Source organism: Sus scrofa, chromosome 15, assembly GCF_054392235.1.
Source record: "Sus scrofa isolate SSC_HxYL_T2T_F1_AM1 chromosome 15, Sscrofa_HxYL_maternal_Yorkshire_Landrace_v2.0, whole genome shotgun sequence".
NCBI lineage: Eukaryota > Metazoa > Chordata > Mammalia > Artiodactyla > Suidae > Sus > Sus scrofa.
In genome coordinates this window covers 74678906-74702563 of record NC_139397.1, presented here as the reverse complement: position 1 = coordinate 74702563, position 23658 = coordinate 74678906, and the positions used below count along the sequence as shown (strand labels likewise).

The window sequence follows — 23658 nt, the reverse complement described above, 5'->3', positions numbered from 1 at the left end:
TGGCAGATGGGCCCCGAGCCAAACTTGCAGACACATCTGCCCTAAGTGGAGCACAGAAACAGCAAATGGTTTGCTGTTTGAGGACTAGACTGCACTCCCATCCTAATATCCTGGCGTGGTCAGCCTCTAGAACCTTACCCAACGAATAGAGAGACCCTTAGTAAAGACTGAGGTGCAACCTTCCTACCAACCTGGAGGCTGCATGTTTGGAGACTGCTGTGGAATGATGGAAACCATCTAACTATCTAAAAGTGAGAAAGACACAAAATAATAAAAAAATAACAAAATGTGAGTCTAAAGCCCATCAAGCTTTTTCATTCAGGTGCTTTAACAGAACACCTGTCAGAGTTTAACATAGACATATTCTTTTTTTTGCCTTTTCTAGGGCTACACCTGCAGCATATGGAGGTTCCCAGACTAGGGGTCGAATCGGAGCTGTAGCCGCCAGCCTACACCACAGCCACAGCAATGCAGGATCCGAGCCACGTCTGCAACCTGCACCACAGCTCACAGCAAGGCCAGATCCTTAAACCACTGAGCGAGGCCAGGGATCAAACCCCCAACCTCATGGTTCTTAGTCGGATTCGTTGACCACTGAGCCATGACGGGAACTCCAACATAGAAATATTCTTTATTTTTTTATTTTTATTTTATTTTTTTTTTTGTCTTTTGTTGTTGTTGTTGTTGCTATTTCTTGGGCCGCTCCTGCGGCATATGGAGGTTCCCAGGCTAGGGGTCAAATCGGAGCTGCAGCCACCGGCCTATGCCAGAGCCACAGCAGCGCGGGATCCGAGCCGCGTCTGCAACCTACACCACAGCTCATGGCAACGCCGGATCGTTAACCCACTGAGCAAGGGCAGGGACCGAACCCCCAACCTCATGGTTCCTAGTCGGATTCGTTAACCACTGCGCCACGACGGGAACTCCAAGAAATATTCTTGATTTCAGAAATGTTTACTATTCCACGATCTAAGCACTTGCCTCACTTTGAGCATTTTAGTTAATTTTATATTCATTTTGAACTAATCAACAGTTATATCCCTGATAAAAGTGAGGTCACAATGATAGGGCTAAAAACAGTACATTGCAATATTGTGGGCCAGAGGTGCTTATGCTTCTGAGATTACTCAATTCACCTATGAACAAGCAGAAAAGCCACAGAAGCTGACAACTTCGAATTAAATTTTTAAGAAGTCCCTACCTTCACAATCCTAAGCTAAAAATCTGACCTTATGTTTTGTAAACCCATTTTACCATGAGTTTACGTAGCTTTAGGGAGTTCCCATCATGGTGCAGTAGAAATGAATCTGACTAGTATCCCTGAGGATGCAGGTTTGATCCCTGGCCTCGCTTGGTGGGTTAAGGATCCAGTGTTGCCATGAGCTGTGGTGTAGGTTGCAGACACTGCTCCGATGTGGCATTGCTATGGCTGTGGTGTAGGCAAGCGGCTACACCTCCAATTCCACCCCTAGCCTGGGAACCTCCATATGCCACAAGTGTGGCCCTAAAAAGAAAAAACAAAAAAAAAAAAGCCATAGTTTTAAAAGGTACAAAGGCATATAAAAATTAAAACCTGCCTAAAAAAAAAAAAAAAAATTAAAACCTTCCTTGCCCAATTTACCAATTCTACTTCTTAGAGCAAACAATTAAGAGTCTGTTCATTTTTTATAAAAATTATAGATATTTGGAGCTAGTTATGTACTAGAAATGCACACTATGTATTTTCTCAGTTCATTTTCCACAAATGAGATTCTAATCAGAAAAGCTGTCCTAAACTTTTTTCACACAATAATTCTGGAGACCTTTCATATCAGTACACACAGCCACAATTTCATTACATATTTTTATCATGCCACTTTTCACTATTAAAAATAATGCTACAAGTAATATTTTTGTACTTTATACATTTATACAAGGATATCTGTAACAAATTTCTGAAGGAAGAACTGCTGTTTCAAAGAATATACACCTTTAAATACACACATCCTTCTTTTTTCTCTACAGTTCAGTTTCCACCAGTTGATGACATGATGGAAATTCATCTATTTCATCCGTTACAACCTCTTAGACTCAATGTTTTCACCTAAAGCAGGTAGGAAATTCCTATTCTAATCCCTTTACTGGAATTCTATATTCACTTATCTAAAAGTACATATTTGGGGGAGATCATTTTTCAAAATACACAATTTTGGTTTAAAAATGTAGTTACTTTTCTAAGCTGTGGTTTCTTTTTTTCCTTTTTCTTTTTTGGCTACCCCTCGGCATACGTTCCCCAGCCAGGGATCAGATCTGAGCCTCAGCTGCAACCTACACTGCAGATAGAGCAATGCTAGATCCTTAACCCATTGTGCTGGGCCGGAGATCAAACCTGCATCTCAGCACTCCATAGATGTTGCTGATATCCTGTTGTGCCACAGCGGGAACTTGTAAAGTGTATTTACTTTCCTAAAAATATGCTGGCAGCTTAATATTTCTATAAAGGCTTCCAGCAAAGGACTATGATATGTTCTAAATATTTTAATTTTATTTAGCAATTTCAGGCTTACAGGGATGAGATGACTTTTAGAAGTTTTAAGAAGTCAGAGATGTGAAGAGTGGTTTGTACATATCACGTGTAAGCAGGAAAAATAAAACAAAAACTTCCCATGTCCCATACTGGGGAAGGTTTTTTACTAAAACAATGTTAAGCAATCAATTATATACTCTTCATAAAATGTATTCCTGCCATAAGTAAACAATGGAACTAAATGTGACAACACACTGATAATTTCCAAGTCCTCTTTTAGAGCTTCTGACACTTGAAATGTTTAAATAAACTGGTATTCTATGATATATAATGCAGTAGTAAAAAAAGAATGAGGTAGATCTATGTATACTGATACAGAATGAACTCAAGATATTTTAATAAAGCTGCAGGGAGTTCCCATCGTGGCGCAGTGGTTAACGAATCCTACTAGGAACCATGAAGTTTTGGGTTCGATCCCTGGCTTTACTCAGTGGGTTAAGGATCTGGCGTTGCCATAAGCTGTGGTGTAGGTCGCAAATGTGGCTAGGATCCTGTGTTGCTGTGGTGTAGGCAGGTGGTTACAGCTCCTACTAGACCCCTGGCCTGGGAAACTCCAGGTGCCACGGGTGCAGCCCTAGGAAAAAAAAAAAAAAAAAAAAAAAAAAAAGCTGCAGCATATGAATGATTCCAATTATGTTTTTTCTAAAACAGTGAAAAAAACTTCATATTTTAAATTATCATATATATGATATATATACATAAACAAATAGAAAAAGACCTGAAAAAGGTTAATGGTAACATTTGCTTTAATTGTTGAGACTTTTTCCTAGGAGTTCCTGTAGTGGCTAAGTGGTTAATAAATCTGACTAGCATCCATGAGTACACAGGTTCGATCCCTGGCTTTGCTCAGCAGATTAAGGTTCCAGTTTTCTGTGAGCTGTGGTATAGGTCGCAGAAGTGGCTTGGATCCTGTGTTGCTGTGGCTTTGGCATCAGCTACAGCTCCGATTCGAGCCCTAGCCTGGGAACCTCCATATGCCACAGGTGAGGCCCAAAAGAGCCAAAAAAAAAAAAAAAAAAAGAAAAAAGAAAAAAAAAAAAAAAGAAGAGAGATTTTCCTAGTGAGACTGTATTGCTCATATAATTAACTTATGAAATTAAAAATGAAAAACATCTTAACATTATGCTAATTTTATTGCATTTTATTTTTTCCTTTTTGGCCACCCCACAGCACATGGAGGTCCTAGGGCCAGGGATCAGATCCGAGATAAAACTGCAACCTACCCGCCACAGCTGTGGCAACTTGGGATCCTTAACCCACTGAGCTGGGGAGAGGATCAAACCTGTGTCCCAGAACTCCCAAGACGCCCCTGATCCCGTGAGGCACAGCTGGAATTCCAACATTTGGCTAATCTTAAAAGTTGTAAAAACTATAACCAGCTGGCTACTAATAAAAGCTTAGAGTACTCATACATAAAACTAATCAAAAGCAAATTTTTCCAACTATATCAGACTCTATAGTTTTTCCAATTTAGGAGGATAGAAGTATTTTGAATAATTTAGTATTCTCTCCAAACTAAATCACATTTGAGAAGTAGCTCCAGTCTTTAAATCCCTTGAGCAATGTCAAGGTAGAAAGCTAGATAGCCTTGGATCTTCAAACTTATTATTTCCAAGTGCAGGAGCAGAGGAAACAGGCCTTTCCTCCCCTGCCAGGGCCACCTGAACAGACAGTTGGTGTACTGCAGCTACACTGATAAAGGTTTCCACCCAACTGCCTGTCCACCTGCAACTCAGCCTGTAGCAATTCCACTCCCCTTCCTACTGAAGAGGATAAAGCATGGAAGGGGATATTCTGACAAGTGAAACCTGATGAAACTTGAAAAATAAATAACATCTGTAGTTTTCAACCAAGACGAGTGTTTTTTTTCCTTTAAATTTATTTTTATTTTTGCCTTTTGTCCTTTTAGGACTGCACCAGTGGCATATGGAGGTTCCCAGGCTAGGGGTCTAATCGAAGCTACGGCTGCCGGCCTACACCAGAGCCACAGCAACGCCAGATAGGAGCCTTGTCTGCAACCTACACAACAGTTCACAGCAATGCCAGATTCTTAACCCACTGAGAGAGGCCAGGGGTTGAACCTGCAAACTCATGGTTCCTAGTTGGATTTGTTTCTACTGCGCCACGACAGGAACTCCTTTTTTCCTTTTTAAAAGTATGGTTGATTTGCAATGTTGTATTAATTTCTGTTGTTCAGCAAAGTGATCCAGTTACACATATATATGTGCTGATACCATGCTCATCGTGAACCTTTTTTTTTTTTTTTTAAAGTGGCCACAACCGCAGCACTGGAAAGTTCCCAGGCCACGGATCGAATCCAGGCCACAGCTGTGGCAATGCCGGATTCTTAACCCACTGTGCCAGCCTTGGATCAAACCCAAGCGGCAACAGAGGCAATGCCAGATCCTTAATCTGCTGCACCACGGCAAGAACTCCATAAACTCTTTCAAAAAAAGCTATAAAGAGGGCTTCCAATGAAGACTTTTTTCAAAGAAACAAAGATAATAAGAGAATAACATCTCAGCTCCTTTAGAAGTTGAGTTTCTTAACAGACATTTACTCTGTTAGTCTATTAGACGTTAATCAACTTTCAAGAATTGTAATTACTTTTTTTTTTAAAGGGCACACGGAAGTTCCCAGGCTAGGGGCTGAGTTGCTGGTCTACCCCAGAGCCACAGCCACGCCAGATCTGAGCCATGTCTATGACCTACACCATAGCTCAGGGCAATGCCAGATCCTTAACACAGTGAGTGAGGCCAAGGATGGAACCCGCCATCCTAATGGATACTAACTGGGTTTGTTACCCCTGAGCCAAGTAGGGGGCAAGGGAACCCAAACTGTAACAATTTTTGAATTTGTTTGTTAAACTGCACTTCTGGCTCCGCACAAGTATTTCTCAAAACTGTGGTACATCAGAATTACTTGTAAAAAAAGGAAGATTCTTAGGTCCCACCTTGGGCTGAAACAAAATCCGGAAGTGATTTGTAAAAGAACATCTAGGTGATTCTTACACATACCAGAATGAGAACTGCTCTTATTGAACTATGTTAACCTTGGACTAGGATTAACTTGCAGTAGTGTATAAAATTTTTATCAATATGCCTAGAAAGAAAACTCATGGAGAGTAGTTACTGGGCTCACATTATTTGTTGCTAAAAACCAACCTACTTTCAAATGAAGAATTGAGGCAGCATACATTAAAATTTAAATATAAGTCACTGAAATACAAAGATAATAACGTGCAGGGCCAATAGTAATTATGATAAAAAACCAAAAGGTAATACACAATCAAGCATTACATTTTGCTCTGAGGTTCCTAGTAAACAAGACAAAATAAATATAGTGAAATATAACAGTAAAAAAAAATCTGTATCATCTGATAAAAGGCTGGATTCTGACTTTTCTGTACCTAATGGATGACTTAAATGTTTGTTAAAGATTCTGAATTTATGTGAAAACTTTTATATCAATTGTAAAAAGGTAAAGATATAATTTTACAGGCATTTCCTCAGCTAAGGCATTTCCTTGGCTATAAATTGGTAATCTTGTCAACCATTAAATAGCAAGTTAGAATCCATGCCTAATTCTTAAGATTCTTTTTCTGCTGCTTTACAGGTTGACAGATCAATAAATTCTATAAAAAGCCTTATAATCTTGGTTGTTTTTCAGAGATGAAACAGTGTTGTTACATACACTGACAAAATGAGTTTAACTAAAAAGCACATATTTTCTTAAGCAAGAAGTTGAGTCAAGTATAGGCAGATTTTCATGAGACATTTAGCAAACTAATTTGTTTGTAATTTGAAGATAAAGGTTTTCCCTTCTGCAAGATCAGATGGACTATACTTCATGAGGACATTAGCCTTGAAAAGGTAGTTTAAACAGCTTAGCTGAGATTGGGGGAGAGAATAACACGCAGGATAGGAGATCAACCTAACTTACACTGCCCCCCCCCACCCCGCAGCAATTGGGGTAATTGGCCAAATAAATTATAGCTAATAGGAGTAAAATGTGATAGAGGTAAAGTTCTGAACTCTTTAAAATCATTTTAGCAGAGAAATGATAAATAACCCTGAATTTTTCACTACAAACCTGTAAACTATAGCATTCTACAGACATTAATTTCTGACTCTTCCTGTTATGATTAACCTGTGTTAAATATGCCCAGTATTTTTTACATTTTTAAAAAACTAAGACGCTTATAAGGAGATTAGAACTTAAATTTCTCCTGATGTCTGCTAAAGAAGTTATCTTTGCTAAGTTTGTGAGGGAATGTTTCCTATTTACTTTTTTTTAAATTTCTTGGAAGTGTAAAGAGTCTTTTCTAAAAGGCAACTAAAAAATGTTAAGATTCTCTGGGTCTTTGTTACATACAGTAGTGTTAAAAATATATTCCTAGTGTGTGTAGTATACACCCATACATATATACAAAGAAAATCTAATACAATTTACCACACATGTATGCAAATGAAAGATTAAGACAATCAACTGTACAAGTGAATATAGTAGATATTTTACCCAAAATTTTGTACAGTTTAAACATGACCTAGAAATCAAATCAAATGACAATAAAGTCCATACCTAACAGCCCAGTATGAACATCATCTTCATTCTTCAAATTCTCAGCATGTAACTCTGTAAATACAAAAAGGGCTTTGGTAAAAAATGATTCTGGAGTTCCTGTCATGGCTCAGTGGTTAACAAATCCGACCAAGAACCATGAGGTTGCGGGTTCGATCCCTGCCCTTGCTCAGTGGTTAAGGATCCGGCGTTGCCGTGACCCTGCCCTATAGGTTGCAGACGTGGCTCGGATCCCACGTTGCTGTGGCTCTGAGGTAGGCTGGCAGCTACAGCTCTGATCTGACCCGCAGGAGTGGCCCAAGAAATGGCAAAAAGACAAAAAAAAAAAAAAAAAAAAAAAGATTCTGTACTTTGAACAGTAATTCAAAGGCTAGAAAGACATTGTGGAACTGCGGAAAGTGCTTTCTTTGGAGTCTGAGACAACTGGGTTCAAATTCTGATATCATTTACTAGCTATGTGACCTTCAGTAAGCAAATAAGATGTTTCTGTGAATCAACTGACATGTACATAAAACATGGGAATTTTTATTCCCTAGGAATGTTGTGAAGACATTTTATGTAATTCAGATTACTTCGTTTTGCCTCAGCTCCTTTCTCCATTCTCCAAAATAGGCACAGCTCAATGTCTTCTGCAGTGGACTTCCACTTATCCAGTTTTATGACTTTATGAACAAAGAATCTCTCAGTGCAAGAAAGAAAGAAATTGCCTAAAAGACAAAACTCTGAGTTGCTTTGGAAAAAATGCAGGAGAGAAGGGATAGAGGAATGAAACATTGTCAAAGTTTGACATTGAGTTTACACCCAATACTATTGTTTGAAGAGGTAAAACTCATAATTAACTTGCCAATTAGTCTTCTCTATGAAAATCCAGCATGGTAATCTGCTACATGCACCTGCAGCCCACAAGGGGCTTGGAAGCAATGAGGAAAAATAAAAACTTGAATTAAACTGACTCGGATAACAATGCGTTGGATGCTTTTCATACTAAGGTAGTTTTGTTTTTTTCTTTTTCAGTAACTTAGCCAAAGTCACACATCAGTGAGAACTGAGATTTAAACTCAGGTCTGATTCCTTCCACTGCAATATAAATTACCTAACCACATAATATATTCATATAAGCTGTGGAAAACCTTTCAAGGCACATCTGTTCCAATCTGGCCAATATTTCAACTTAAGACACCGGGAAATAAAACTATCAATCGGAGAAAAAACAGACTCAAGATCCCGCAACAGAACTTTACCACTACACTGGGTGCAAACCTAAGACGAAACCGAGAGGTACTAATTTTATCTATACAAGAGAAATTTGGGTTGTAGGATGCAAATCCTTGTCCTTCAGGAATTCCTTAAGTGTACAGAGGAATCAGTGTATTACACACATCTTTAATCATTTGCAGATTAAAGTCTTTGAACTTGCATAGCCTACTTTAATTACACTTTTCACCGTCTTCCTTTAATGATGGTTGTCTTGAATTTTGCTTAAGTTTGCTAAGGTTTTACCCCAAGTGTTCACTGACTTTAAGATACTTTTTCTCTTTTTCATGACTACCCACTTAATGAAGACCCTTTCTTAAAATAGGTCTCCTGACCACAGACCAAGGTCTTCCACCTTTAAGAAAAAGAAAACAAAACGGGAAGGCCAAAAAATGCGGATGAGGACTCTGGATGGAAGTCGCTACAGCTTGGTGGCCTTTGATAGGGAGAAGGAGCTGAAGCCGAGAGCCACGTCCAACCTCAGCTTAAAAAACTATACAGTTTCTGGACTTCAGTACCTTTTACGATCAGGTAGGTGATGGCGAGGAGGAAGGCAAGGAGGATGGCGAACAGCAGCGAACAGAGAATTGAGAGGACCTGGACCGGCCAGCGCCGAGCTCGGGTTCGACCGCCCGCATCCGCCAAGATGCCATTCCGCTTATCCGCCAGGAGGGAAGACCCGTCCCCATCTGGCCGGAGGAGCGAGTCCTTTCTAGGTTCGGGCGACGCCCTGGCCGAGAATTCCGCTCGCAGGTCACGGGCTACTCGGTCGCATCCCTCCTCCTCATCGACTTCACCCTCACCCCAGCTGTCTCCCTGAGTGGAAGCGGAAAATGCCGGCCGAGCGAACGGGACAGGGGTACCCGGACGACGGCGCAGAGGGGCCGGGCGCCTCCCGCTCTCCACGAACGACATGGCGGGAAAGACAGTGAGGCCCAGAGAGCGAGCGTTGTTCACCAGCCCCTCCCCGCGGTCCCAGCAGCCAATCAACGGCCCCCCCCCCGGCCTAAACCACCAGACAGAGGCGCGCAGGGGTGCGCAAGGGTGGGCGGCTGGGCGGGTAAGGTGCTGTGGAGTTGGAGAGGCTGGGCGTCCCAGGATCAGGGTACTACCCTCAAGCTGTAGGAGGGAAGGCGAGCAGAGAAGAGCGCAGAGGGGAGGAAAGAAGAGGCCGAAGGCAGTCAAGTCCCCTATCCCTGCACAGGTTCGTCTCGCCCTGAGACCTCGGCCATCGCAGCGTCGCCTCTAAGCAAGAGCGCGGCCCGGCAGCCCCAAAGTCGCACCTTCGTGGCACCCGGTCCTAGCGCCCGCCATGCGCCCTAATACACATTACCGACTCAATTTGTTTTCTCACTTTTACGCCTTACACTCGCTCCTACCTCCACCCCCGCTTCCCTCCACGGCAGTTCACCACCCCGCACCCTCACCTCCCTTAACAGCCCATTCCTCCTTCCCTTACGTTTTGTTCTCCCCGCCCCACTACAACTTCCCACCACGCAGCTTGGCACGCCTCCGGCTCCCCTCACTCCCCTATCCCGGCGCCCGCTCCCCAGTTGGATCTTACGGAGATCGAACCTTCTCAAGACCCCTCCTCTAGCCTTCTTCGCCCCCTCCCTCCAACTCGATCCGCCCCCCGCGCGCGCGCGCGCGCGCGTATCCGGCCACCGCTAACGCTAGAAGCTTTCCCCACCCCCACCCCCACCCTACCATCCCACCCCACCCTACCACCCCACCCCACCCCAGGCGGCCTCAGGTTTGTGGGGGCGTACGTAACTCGGGCGGGGGGTGAAGGTGGCAGAACCCCACTGCCCCACCCCCTTCGGGGTGAGGCGAACTAAGCTCGGGAGGCTGAGACACAGACGTCTTCCCTTCCCTGGGGTAAGTTACTGGAGTTTTTCCCCAAGAGGACTTGCAACAGAAACTTCCTCCGTCCCCCTCCCCCCTCCATGCAGGCGACGCCGAGTGAGGCTGAGGTTGGGAGCGAATCGCCGAAGAGCTGCGTGTCGGCAGCGCAGTCTGATTGGACAGCGGAGAAGCCTGTCAGCTTATTGGCCCCGCTGGTTCCGCCCCGTAGCGCAGGGCAGCCTTTAACCTTTGGCCCCAGTGGGCTCCAGCCACTCAGATCGCTTCTTGTTGGTATGTGTAGCGGCAGTGGCCGCCGGCGGAGCAGTCTGAGCCCGACGATGAGGCCGGGGACGGGAGCTGAGCGAGGAGGCCTCATGGTGAGTGAAATGGAGAGCCATCCTCCCTCGCGGGGTCCCGGGGACGGGGAGCGGAGATTGTCCGGCTCAAGCCTCTGCTCCAGCTCTTGGGTCTCTGCTGACGGCTTCCTGAGGAGACGGCCCTCGGTAAGGGATCGGTGGGGCAGGGGAAAGCGGCACAATGAAAACGGAGTCAGAGAGAGAGGAAGCTTTCTCCCAAAGGAGAAGAAGATGAGAGTGGACGAAGGAAGAGCTCGAGATGGTGGGATATGTTCCGGGGGAGAGAAATGGAGGGCGGGGGTGCACAAAGAAAAGGAAGTGGGACCCTGGAAGTTGCTGGTGGGTTTGGCCTAGGCAGTTGCGCGTTGGTTGTGCTGGTCGCGGGCGGGGTGAGCGTTTTGGAGAGGTAGGCCTGACTTAGCCGTGTTGGGGAGGCGGAGATTTGATTCTGTAGAGTCTAAAACAGGCTGCCAGAATTTCTTCACCTGTGTTAGTGGTGTCCGTAGCGGGAGGACAGCTGGGAGAATTGGCAGGAGATAGTTACCTGGTTTTAAGGCCTGGAACAATGAAGACACAGGTAAAGAAAGTAGTTGTCTTTTTATAGGAGCTCGTTAAGATGGATGAATTAGTTATTTACTTTAGTATCTATGAATGACAGACCTCGGTCTTTGGGATTTTTTTTTTTTTTTGGCATAAGTAATTTTTCTCAAAGATTCTGTTGTAAGTAGTATGTTTATGTATTAAGAGTGAAGTGTTCCTGAGGATCCATACTGTTGGTGTTTTATAAGGGTAGCCCTTATCTGAGTTAATTTGGTAACTTCGGCATTTTAAAGTTTAAAATCAATGTAGAAAGTAAGGATAAATGGCGCAATAAAATAAAAATAAGCTGTCTTATATCTGTGAAGTAGGACAAAGCTGTGGTTTTCACCATGATAGTTTTTAGGCTGGCGTTTAAACTGTATTCTCTCACTTTAGCAAGCCATTTAGTAATTGATTAAATCATCATGTTTTAAAAAATGAATTAGGTATCCAGTAATGATTTTAATTTTTTCCACTTTCTGAAATTTGCTAAGTTGCAGATTTAAGACCAGAAAGTAAATGTTGAATCAATAGTTTAGTCACATATTAGACAAATATAATGTTATGCGCATAACTGACTTGTTGAAGTCAGATTTTTGAGAAGCATTTATTAGTCTTCGTTAATTTTTGAGATGCATTTATCGGTCTTTGCTAATTTGTAAATTTTCCTTTTTTTTTTTTTTCTTTTTTTTTTTTTTTTTTCAGATGGGGCACCCTAGCATGCATTATGCCCCAATGGGAATGCACCCTATGGGTCAGAGAGCGAATATGCCTCCTGTACCTCATGGAATGATGCCGCAAATGATGCCCCCTATGGGAGGGCCACCAATGGGACAAGTAAGAATGTTTTGTTTTACTATGTATTTATTTGTTTACTTTTTACCTCTGGTGTTCTTGTGTCAAAATTCAAAATCTGGGTCAATATTTGCAGCTGTTTTGAGTTTTAGTTTATGCCAAAATAATATTTTCAAATAAGTGAAATGTGGAATTGTGTCATTTACCAAATTTGTTTGTAATGGAAAGTCTTCTGTATGAGAGGTTAACTTTCTGAAGCAACAAAGCTGAGTTGTTTTTGTTTTGTTTAATTTGAAAGTAGCAATGTATACCTAGGCTTTTTAGTTTAATTACTTTTCCCCTCCAAGTATGTCAGTTGAAGTAAATATACTATGTCAATGTAATTTATATTGGTGGACCATGTCTATGCATAGAATCTGGAAATAGCAATTGTTTAAGCCTTTGGCTTAGAATGAATTTTATTCCTGAAATAGCTTCCTATTTGTGGTGTCTGTGTGGTGGGGGTGGGTGGAGGTGGGAAAGTTCTACTCTGATTTGGTTTTTCATAGGACGGTGCCATATAGTTCATTTTCCACTTACACTGTCTTGTGTCCTCGTTTTTTTTTAAATGCTTATTGCTTCCGCACTCCTGCTTTTGAGCTGTCCCTTCCATCTCCAACATAAATTGTAAACAGACATTTTGTGGGAGTGATTTGGACCAAAAGGTTTTAATGCTGATTCAGTGAATTCAACAGAACTGAATTCCTAGAAAAGCATCCTAGAAAGGTAACAGGTTCAATTACCATAACTAATTTTGTGCCCCCTCTGAGGTTCTATTATACCATATCTTTTGGTGGCTGAGTTCTTTCCATGTAGTATCACAATAAAGCATCAAATATTTAGGCTAACAAAAAATTTGGAAAGCCAATCAATTAGGTATGATCTTTTTGTTAATTAGTACTGTTTACTTTGATAATCATTTAAGCCTTGATGGTTTGAGTTACTGGTGAAATTATAGTGGAGAAAGGAGCTCTCTCTGTGTGCTTCTTTTTACATAAGAGTAGAAGAGCTTAATGTCAGGTGGTTTTCTTTTTTATTTGGAGTATAGCCCGTAATTTTGTATAAAAGTCTTTATTCAAAGACACTATGCCCAGAAGATTCTGCCTTTAGGAGTTCTTTAAATAAAAAACTATTTATTCTGTTACTCTGGAATAATACAAGTTTTAAACTCCCTAGTTGATGGAGAAACAATTCTGATTTCCTCTTCTGTTTCTTTCCATCTCTAAACAGCAAGGAGCTCTTATTTTCTTAGTAGAGCTACTCTAACTAGATAATGAGCTTTAAAAAATATTTATTCTTTAAATGCTCTGGTTCTTATTTAAAATTAGTTTCTTTCCACAGAAAGATAAAATAAAACAATTTGCTACTGCCAGATGCTTCTCTCTTTTCTGGGGCCTTCTGTTTCCATTGGGCCAATCAAGGTAAGTTTTGCAAGGGATTGACCTGCTTACCCTTGCTGTATTGGTGCTATTGCACTATCAAAACCAAGATACCAGCTAGTTTTTCTAGTTCTATGCAGATCTTATTTTATTTTTTAAGTACTGTCATGTTTCTCATTGACATAAGCTGGTCACAGTTTGCTTTACGGCCCCTTCTCTTTAGCTGTATGGTGCCCATCTTCCTAGTAAGGTTACTTGCTACTTGGCTCACATCCATTCAGAAACTCTGAATTTTTACCGTACGGTTTTCTTCTACTTTTTTCCTAGGCCAGTATATGCCATGGGCCTTTAAGCTTACCTCATTATATTTAGATGTTTAGAAGTCTGTCTCTCTCTGTTGGCTCCTGTTAGGATAATGAATGAATGCCTTAGAGTTCAGCTCTGAGGGACTCAAGAGGACCCCTTTTTTTCCCTTTTAAATTAGATTATTCTTTTTTTTTCTTTCTTTCTTGATATCTAACAAATATTGGGCCCAAATCTTGGTAAAAATTCTTATTTTAACTTTGTTAACAGTCTGGGAGGGTATGGATAATATAAAAATCATGTAGTCCAGAAATCTGATTTAAAGCCCTATAAACAACTTCCTTAAAATAAAAAATATTTAGCAAAATTGATTCTTTTTTCCACATCATTTCCTCTGTCTACCCACCCTCAGAACTATTAGTAAGTGGTAAGTAGTCAGAAGGTAATGAGAAGAAATAGTGTGCCTGTATAGTTCACTGCAGTGATACACAGTTGTTAGGGATCAACTGCTATCTAATTTTAAAAAGTTAACTCAGGGAGTTCCCTTTGTGGCTGCAGCGGAAATGAATCCATTTAGTATCCATGAGGATGCGGGTTTGATCCCTGGCTTCGCTCAGTAAGTTAAGGATCTGGTGTTGCCGTGAGCTGTGGTCTAGGTCGCAGACCAGCTCAGATCTGGCGTTGCTGGGGCTGTGGTATAGGCCAGCAGCTGTAGCTCTGATTCGACCCCTACCCTGAGAACCTCCGTATGCTTTGGGTGTGGCCCTAAAAAGCAAAAAAAGTTATTTCTTAGACTTTGGGACTGTAGGTGCTGTAACTTTCATATATATTGCCTAGTTCACATTAATTTTTTTTTGAAATGAAGCAAATTATTTAGATTAAGAGAGTAGTTTGCATTTTGTTTTAATCCAAGAGAAAACCTAGATTGCCTTTTATGGAATTCAGCTTGAATCTATTAGTGGTAATAAATATTTAGAAATTATCAAATAGAGCTCAATAATACACTTTGAAGTTTATCTCAATTATCTATCATACAAGTTAAACTTGACTCTTACTGTACATTAAGTTCATTTGGGAAGCTATGCATCTGCTTTTACAGAATTATAGGATCTTACAGTTGGAAACTCAATTTGAGTAAGTTGGAAGATACCTTATGAGTTTATAAATGTTAATAACATAATAATTTTCCTGCTTGGTAGCAGTATGCAAATTTCCAGTAGAGATTTGTATTAAGATATAATTACATATGAAGCTGTCATCTTTTTCCCAATGTATTGTAAGTAATGTTTTGCTTTAAAATATTTTCATGTCTTACTCTTTTGTTGTCTTTTCTATATAAACCATCCTCATCACGGGTGGTTATGCCTTAACTTAAGCCCAGGAGAATCTGGCTTTTCTTTTTTTTTTTTTTTTTTTTTCCCATTAAATTTTTTTTCTTTTTTTTTTTTTAAGGACCATATTGTAGCATGTGGAAGTCCCCAGTCTGGGGGTCGAATCAGAGCTGCAGTTGCTGGCCTGCACCACAGCCAGAGCAATGCCAGATCCAAGCCATGTTTTTGACCTACACTGCAGCTTGCAGCAATGCTGAATCCTTAACCCACAGAGTTAGGCCAGGGGTTGAACCTGCATCCTCATAGATACTAGTTGGGTTCTTAACCCATTGAGCCACAATGGGAAGTCCTCTTTCTTTAGTTCTTAATTTTTCTCTTTTAATGAGAAGAATTAAGGTCCCTTTTAGCTCTAACAGTCTTTGATTCAATTTAGATAATTTGATAAGGATAGGTGGTATATATAAGGTTTTATGAGTTGATATGGAAATAAAGACAAAATTAGTTACTCTCTAATTCTAATTATTTAGCACCTTTTTCTTTTGTTCAGTAAACTGATAAATGAACAATTGTTCTTTACAAATACATTGGATTTTCCTGTTCTCATTTTGAGTAAGGAAGGTTTTTATAGATCTTATTTTTATTCCTGCTGCTCTCTGGGCTTAAGTCATTGTGCTGTCATGCCTGGTATACTCTTTACAATTTTTTAAGCTGTTTTTCTTGCTTCAAATCTGGTTCCCCCTTCCCACACATTCTCTTAGATTTCAGTGAGTTACCTCCTCCAAGACCTTCCGGTGTTGTTCTATGATTGTAGCATAATGTCCACATTCCACAACTTAACTTTCAACAAACTCCTATAGTATAATTCACAGCATGATTCTGTGCTGCATGTCTTCACATTCCCTAATTTGAACCCAGGCTGGTTCTTTTCATGGTATCTTGAGTGATTTTATTACTTAATCCCTGAGCTTAAGCTGTTTTTCTTGCTTTCCTGCCCCCAGCTCACTACCACCATAAACTTTATTTACCAAAGTCCTGCCTTCTCCAAGAGGTCCTCAGCAATGAATTTGCCCAGAGTACATCTTTCTTTCAGATTATTAAAATAAAATGCTACGTAATCTGCCCATAACTCTTACTCTTCCACCCATTTTAGGACTTAACTATTGACTTGTTTTATGGTTTATTTGCTTTGTCTTCCCAATGAGTAAAAGATTGTAAGCTCTTTGAGGGCAGGGGCTCTATTCTGTACTTTAAGATGTTTATAGGTGCTGAGCAAAGTTCTTGGCACATTGTGGTGCTCAGTAAATTACTTGTTGAATGAATGAAGTGAACACAGATTGCTACAGTGTAAGCCAGAAAGTTAGTCATTGTTAGCTGTGACTGTCTTTAGTAGTTACTTAAAACTTAACGTTGTTACCATTGATTTTCAGTGTCTGCCTCTATTGTTGCTTTTTCTTTTGACAAAATGGCAGGTAAATAAAATGAAATACATAAGTAGTTTTTGTTTGATGAATAAAAGTAAAAAACTTTCATTTATTTCAAACTACAGGCAAGTGTATTTCTGGCTATATGGCTTCATAGGTGATCATCTTTAAGTTTTACCACAGATTTTTCCATACCCTAAGGGAAAATAATTTGGACTATAGACCTGCCAGAGAAATCCAGTGCATTAGTTTCTTTGATTTATCTGACTAATCTGATAAATTGATTTGTTCCTGTTACTTTTTGAGTTATTCTCACTTTTGAGTATTTACAGAATCCTTGCTGTTGAATTGGACATTAGCCAGTGACAGAGGGACCTTTTTTAGGTTATCTGCTCATAGATTGTTGAATCTAGGCAACTTTTTGTATACACATTATCCAGGTGAGTACATTTTAAAAATGGAATTGACCCATAGCTAATGTGTTGGTATAACTTTTGGACTGTGTGTATGGTTAGATTTTGATAGGTTTTACTTTCATTGTCTTTAGATAGCAGCCCATTTAAACATGAACTAATCTATTCAGAATCTTCAGCTAGTTAGTGTTTTTAAGTATACAGGGATTATTTGGAGAAATGTAAGAAGATCCTGTAACTTTGAAAGAATAAGCTGTATCTCTCCACCCCTTTGAGAGTCACAGGGCACAGTATTTTCTGAAGACATCTTGTAGAAGCCTTTAAAAACTTAATATTTTTTGGTTTCGAAGTTCCTGTCTTGGCTCAGCAGAAACAAATCACATATCCATGAGGACACGGTTTTGATCCCTGGCCTCACTAAGTGGGTTAAGGATCTGGCGTTGCCATGAGCTGGGGTGTAGGTCACAGACGCTGCTCAGATCTGACATTGCTCTGGCTGTGGTGTAGGCCAGTAGCTATAGTTCTCATTCGACTCCTAGCCTGGGAATCTCCATGTGCTGTGGGTGCGGCCCTAAAAAGACAAAATATATATATATATATTTTTCCATTTTTTTCCTCTTTTATTGACCATCTTCCTTCCCTGACTTCCAGTCTCTCTTAACCACTCCCCCTCCTCCCAGTACCTGTTTATTTTACTTTGTCTAGCACATTGCATGGAATTAACATTGCCTGGAATTAGCATTTTGTAAAAATGCTAAACTGGAACCACTTACCTATTAAGGAGAAAAAGGCAGTATGGAAATAAGTTAGTATTAACACACATAAATGTAACAACTTAGTAGTGTGGAACAGCTGTAGTCATTAAGAGTGAGTGCAAAAAAGGAGATCAAACAAATCTCAACAGGTTAACCTGTTGGTTTTTAATTGGGTTTGTTAGAAATGATGATACGACATCCAGCCATTATGAAGTAATATATTAGTAGTTAGTATAGATTTGGCACCTATGTATATCCAGAGCTATGTGCTGGAGTTTTTGTTTTTGCTTTATCTAGAGAAATAATAGGTCTAAGTTGTGAAGGTTTTTAAGTGGGAATGAGTAGTATACACTGTCTTATATGAGGTTGTCATTAGTCGTCATTCTTATTTCCATACCTTCATATTTCCATGGTCAGTTTAGCCTATAGACATTGTCCACTTTAAGTCAATAGCCCTTTAAGCCTCTTCTTGGCCGTGGTATTATATTAGTACAAAGATGAATGATATATATACTCTGCATTCAGGAAACTTACAAGTTTCACTGAGATGCCTGGCTGAACTGTGTTTTCTTTACTGCTGATTTGGCTGTCACAGTATTTCTGGACATTTGGGTATTTAGTGGAGACGCATCTTATTTGTTTTCTTTTTATCATGTTTCTTTTACTCATTATAAAAAGTTAATTGTTAGTGGTTTCTGAAGATGTGGTATTTTGCTTGACAGGCTTGAGAGATAAATCTGCTTTCTCATTTGGTACATTGCACTCAAAGTGGAAATCTCAATCATCTCCAAATCTGGGTGTTGTTTTTAACCTTGTGTCTTAAAGGACTAAAAATGCCAGCAGTTGAGAACTGGATTGTAATACAGTTTGCTTTATATTAGGCTTTTAAAAAAAAAAAACAAAAACAAAAAACAAAATTTTCATCTCATTTATCTTAGACTTTTATTTTTCTAACAACATTTCCATAATCTTAATCATTAGTCCTGATCTCCTCTTTGGACTAAGACTTTTTTTAAGTTAACCTTTTGATTAATGATGTGTATTAAGTTTCTGTTTGAAAACATGTGCTTGGTATACTTTCTTTGGTTTAGGTATCAAGAAAGTTGTTACTTCTCTGAAAGTTTTTTTTTTTTTTAGAAATTTGGTGTAGGTTGCAGACGTGGCTTGGATCCCGTGTTGCTGTGGCTCTGGTGTAGGCCGGTGGCTACAGCTCCGATTAGACCGCTAGCCTGGGAACCTCCATATGCCACGGGAGTGACCCTAGAAAAAGTAAAAAGACAAAAAAAAAAAAATTAAGATCGTTACATTTATGATTGTTTATTGAATATAATAGAAAATTACCTTCTTTCCTTGTACCTATATAAGGACTAGTAATAAAATTGTCTACTAGAAGTGTTTGAGTCTGTGTATTACACTAGTAATACTTACATACATTAAACATGCTCTGTGGAGGTCCCAGTGTAGCACAGTGGCTTAAGAATCCAACTGCAGCAGCCTGGGTCACTGCAGAGGTGTGGGTTGGATCCCCAGCTTTGTGCAGTGGGTTAAAGGATCTGTGTAGCTGCAGTAAAGGTTGCAGTTGTGGCCAGGAACTTCCATATGCTGCAGGTGTGGCCACTAAAACAAAACCCTCCAAAATATGCTCTAAGTCTTAAAGGTGCCACATGATTGGGAAGAAACTGAAAGTAAAGTTTTACATAGACAAATATATAATGATTTAGCTAGATATAATACTGAATCTAGCTTAAAGGAATTGGGGAAGGAGATAGCAATAATCTTGGGTTCCTCTGTACTTGCATCCTAGAGGGCTTGTGTCAAAAGGAGGCTTAGATGACTTTTAGAGTAAGTTCTGTAAAGTCTTTGATTCTCTGTGACTTAACTGAGACACTGTCATTTGTGTGTCTATATCCCCAGTATGTTTAGAGCTTTTTAAAAATGAAATGAGTTTCCATTGTGGCTCAGATTATGAACCCAACTAGTATCCATGAGGATGCAGGTTTGATTCCTGGCCTCGCTCAGTGGGTTAAGGATCCAACATTGCCGTCAGCTGTGGTGTAGGTCGCATTTGCGACTTGGATCCTACATTGCTGTAACATAGGCAGCTTCGACCCCTAACCTGGCCTGGGAGCTTCTGTATGCAGCAGGTGCAGCCCTAAAAAAGCAAAAAATAAAGCTAAAACAAAAGGATACAGTTCGTTTTTATTCAGCTCCTTTTCTAAGTTTTTGCATCACAAATCAACACCCGGTGGTTTTATATTTTCTGTACCCTCATTTAAGTTAAGATGTTAGCTTGGAGTTTAGCAAGAGACTGTAGTCTAAGTATCACTGAATAATTTAAACTATTTACTTGGCTTTTTTCACATAGTTTTGTTTTTTTTTTTTAAGATTTCAGGGGATGGAACTATGATACCTAATTTATTAGAATTATAATTTTTACCACCATGTTTGTATTTAACTTATTTATATTCCATATTAAATTTGATCCTCCTGACTGAAAAGTGGATTGGTTAGATGGATGTCCAATTAATAGATAGGAATGGTAGGGCCTAGAGAATTGAGTGAACTATAAAGTGGCATTAAAGAGCCAGCACTAAAGTTTCCTTAATCTGGGAGTGACTTCTCATTACATGTATTGATTCCTTCTGAAGTTGATGGTTTTATGATATTTAGTAGCACCTTTGAAGAACCAAAGTACCTGTCTAAACAGATAGCTTAGGAATAGATGAGGAAGGGGCAACATGAGAGATACTTTTGTTGTATGAGTTGAAAGAGACTGGTGATAATAAAAAGGCTTTCATTTTTCAAGCCTGTTCTAAGTGTATTCATGTATTATTCCATTTAATCCCTGCAGAATCCTATCAAATGAGTACTGTTTTTCCCTGTGTTATAGGTTGAAGAAATTGAGGCCCAGGTAGGTTAAGTAAATTAGCCCAGGATCACACAACTGGTGAGTGGCCAATGGGGGTGGGAATTCTGGCAGTCTGACTCCAGAATGCAATAAATAGCTACTATACTAGGCTTCTTCCCTGTGTGGCAGCATGAAACAATGTCACATGAAGCTAACCTCCTTACAGTCTGAAGGAGTAGTATATATACTGCAGGGGTTCTAAACTCTCTAGGTTGAAAGAATTTAGCAGGCTAAATACTTCTGAATACTGGCAGTTGACTTATTAAATGGTGAGGTTCTATTCCATGTGGTAGCAGTTTGTGCAAATACTGTCTTTTTTTTTTTTTTTTTTTTTTTTTTTTAAGTTGATCTAAATGTTTCTTGGAGTTCCTGTCATGGCTCAGCAGTTAACGAACCTGACTAGCATCCATGAGGACACGGGTTCAATCCTTGGCTTTGCTCAGGAGGTTCAGGATCTGGTGTTGCCATGAGTTGTGGTGTAGGTTGCAGACTCGGCTCGGATCCCGCATTGCTGTGGCTCTGGTGTAGGCCAGTGGCTATAGCTCCGATTCGACCCCTAGCCTGGGAACCTCCATATGCCGTGGGAGCGGCCCAAAGAAATAGCAAAAAAGACAAAAAAAAAAAAAAGAAAATGACACGTCTGGAATTTATATATAATTGTAGGTGACGAGGAATTAAGGTTAAATGATTGTTTCAAAAGGCAACAGCTTACTTTAGGTTGTTAAGGACATGCTTTAAATAGGCGTTTCTATTTATTTCCAATTGAATGAATATTTAGTTACAAAGATGTAGCTTCTACATTTATTAAAAATGTATTTTTTGTATTCATTCATATGTTTGTTTATAAGGTAAGTTAGTGTAGGAAATAATTATTTTTAAATACTGTACTTAATAGTCTCTCTTAGGTGTACTATGGAATTATCTTTAACACTTAAAGGTACAGAGTATAAAGGCAAGAATTAATTAATTTTTTAGGTAATCAGTTTGCAGCTATAACAGCAAGAATTGTTTTTAAAAATGAACCAAAGTTAAGATTTAATATTTAGACAAAAGATAGTTATGCTGTGATTTCTTTCCAACAGGAAAAACGTCAGGAAATAATAATCATGAACAAAAAACTTTTTTTTTCTTTTTAAGGCCGCACCTGTGGCATATGGAAGTTCCCAGGCTAGGGATGGAATTGGAGCTACAGCTACAAGCCTGTGCCACAGCCACAGCCACAGCCATAGCAGGATCCAAACCACGTCTGCAACCTACACAACAACTCATGGCAACACCAGATCCTTAACCCACTGAGTGAGGCCATGGATCCAGCCCACATGCTCATGGATCCTAGTCGGGTTTGTTAACCACTGAGCCATGACCAGAACCCCTGAACAAAGAACTTTTGAGGTGCCCATGTGCAGACGTACATTTTTGTTTTCATATCATAATAAAATTGGGCTGATTTACTTTAAATTTTGTACTACTGACTTGCTGTAGCATTGATAGGATTCCTTTTATTACTGTACCTTTTTATCTAGAGCGATCAATGAATCATGTTTGTTTTATCTAACATTAGAAATTTTCTAAACTGGTGTACTAAATAAGTGGATTTTGTGGTGCTCCCTAGTTACCTTTTTTTTTTTTGATTTTATGATTTTAATTTTTTCCATTATAGTTGATTTACAGTGTTTTGTCAATTTCTACTGTACAGCATAGTGACCTAGTCATACATACATATATATATTCTTTTTCTCACATTATCCTCCATCATTTTCCATCACAAGTGACTGGATATAGTTCCCTGTGTTATACAGCAGGATCTCATTGCTTATCACTCCAAATGCAATAGTCCTAGTCCATCCCACTCCCTCCCTCTCCCCTTTGGCAACCACAAGTCTGTTCTCCAAGTTAATGAGTTTCTTTTCTGTGGAAAGATTGATGTTAGATTCCAGATATAAGTGGTATCATATGGTAGTTTTTTTTTTTTTTTTTTGCCATTTCTTGGGCCGTTCCTGCGGCATATGGAGGTTCCCAGGCTAGGGGTCGAATTGGAGCTGTAGCCGCTGGCCTACACCAGAGCCACAGCGACGCGAGATCCCAGCCGTGTCTGCGACCCACAGCACAGCTCACGGTAACGCCGGATCCTTAAGACACTGAGCAAGGTCAGGGATCGAACCCACAACCTCATGGTTCCTAGTTGGATTCGTTAACCACTGAGCCACCACGGGAACTCCCATATGGTATTTTTCTTTCTCTTTTTGACTTCACTTAGTGTGAGAGCCTCTAGTTACATCCATATGGCTGCAGATGGCATTATTTTGGTTTTTTTTTATGGCTGAGTAGTACTCCATTGTATATATGTACCACATCTTCCTAATCTGTTCATCTGTCGATGGACATTTAGATTGTTTGCATGTCTTGGCTATCGTCAGTAGTGCTGCAGTGAACATACAGGTGCATGTATCTTTTTCAATGAAAGTTTTGTCTGGATATATGCCCAAGACTGAGATTGCTGGGTCATGGGGTAGTTCTATATTTAGTTTTCTGAGGTATTTCCATACTGTTTTCCATAGTGGAAGCCCCCTTTTCTCCACACCCTCTCTATCATTTGTTATTTGTTGACTTGTTAATGACGGGCATTCTGACAGATGTGAGTTGGTACCTCAGTAGTTTTGATTTGCATTTTCTCTAATCATTACTCATTTTTTATTTTCTTCAAATGGGTAATTCTTCTGAGAACATCTTCATAATTGATTTAAATTTTATTGTTAAAAATAGAAACATATCCACAAGTTGTTAACCATATTGTATATCTGAATTATTATTTTTTAAAGGTATCAAAGTATCCATTAAAATTAGATGTTTAATATTTTAGGCAGATGACCTTATGTCTCACATAAGTTCTTCTCATTCTATTCTGTCTCCTAATAACTAAAAATTATTAATTATAGCGTGTAATATTTTTGCCAAAGTAGTTTCTGTGGAAATGTGTGAAGCTCTACAAGGTTGTTTGTGAAATATTTTTTTTGGCTGTACCTATGGTATGTGGAGGTTGCTGAGCCACAGCCATGGCAGTCCTGGATTCTTAACCCTCAAAGCCACTAGGGAACTCCATAATTTTATAGTGTGCTTCACATTAAGCTCAGTA

General features: G+C 39.8%; 2 protein-coding genes and 1 long non-coding RNA gene across 23 annotated transcripts in view; 2 read left to right on the top strand and 1 right to left on the bottom strand.

Annotated features, from left to right (window-relative positions):
- Positions 1-9342, bottom strand: part of ARL6IP6 (ADP ribosylation factor like GTPase 6 interacting protein 6) — an 85157-nt gene extending 75815 nt beyond the window's left edge. For all 4 annotated transcript variants that reach the window (XR_014829017.1, XR_014829018.1, XR_014829019.1 and 1 more), the window contains exons 1-2: positions 8920-9342; positions 7148-7201 (exon numbers count right to left, since the gene is read on the bottom strand). Coding sequence is in view for 1 of the 4 variants with exons in the window: in XM_001926700.8 (XP_001926735.1) it covers positions 7148-7201; positions 8920-9316 (451 nt within the window). In the remaining 3 variants the exon portion in view is untranslated. The remainder of the gene's footprint in view (positions 1-7147; positions 7202-8919) is intronic.
- A 759-nt stretch (positions 9343-10101) lies between these two features.
- PRPF40A (pre-mRNA processing factor 40 homolog A) overlaps positions 10102-23658 on the top strand; it is a 53259-nt gene continuing 39702 nt past the window's right edge. For 4 of the 18 annotated variants that reach the window (XM_084998060.1, XM_084998059.1, XM_084998057.1 and 1 more), the window contains exons 1-2: positions 10540-10623; positions 11887-12018. Coding sequence is in view for 12 of the 18 variants with exons in the window: in XM_013984127.3 (XP_013839581.3) it covers positions 10348-10749; positions 11887-12018 (534 nt within the window). In the remaining 6 variants the exon portion in view is untranslated. Of the gene's footprint in view, positions 10750-11886; positions 12019-12650; positions 12742-13356; positions 13437-23658 lie in introns of all 18 variants that reach the window. The other 14 variants (XM_021074554.2, XM_084998053.1, XM_013984132.3 and 11 more) reach the window with 8 other exon arrangements.
- On the top strand, positions 13709-18909 carry LOC146395920 (uncharacterized). Its single transcript, XR_014829031.1, has 2 exons — positions 13709-14273; positions 15335-18909. It is a non-coding gene; the product is annotated as an uncharacterized LOC146395920 (long non-coding RNA).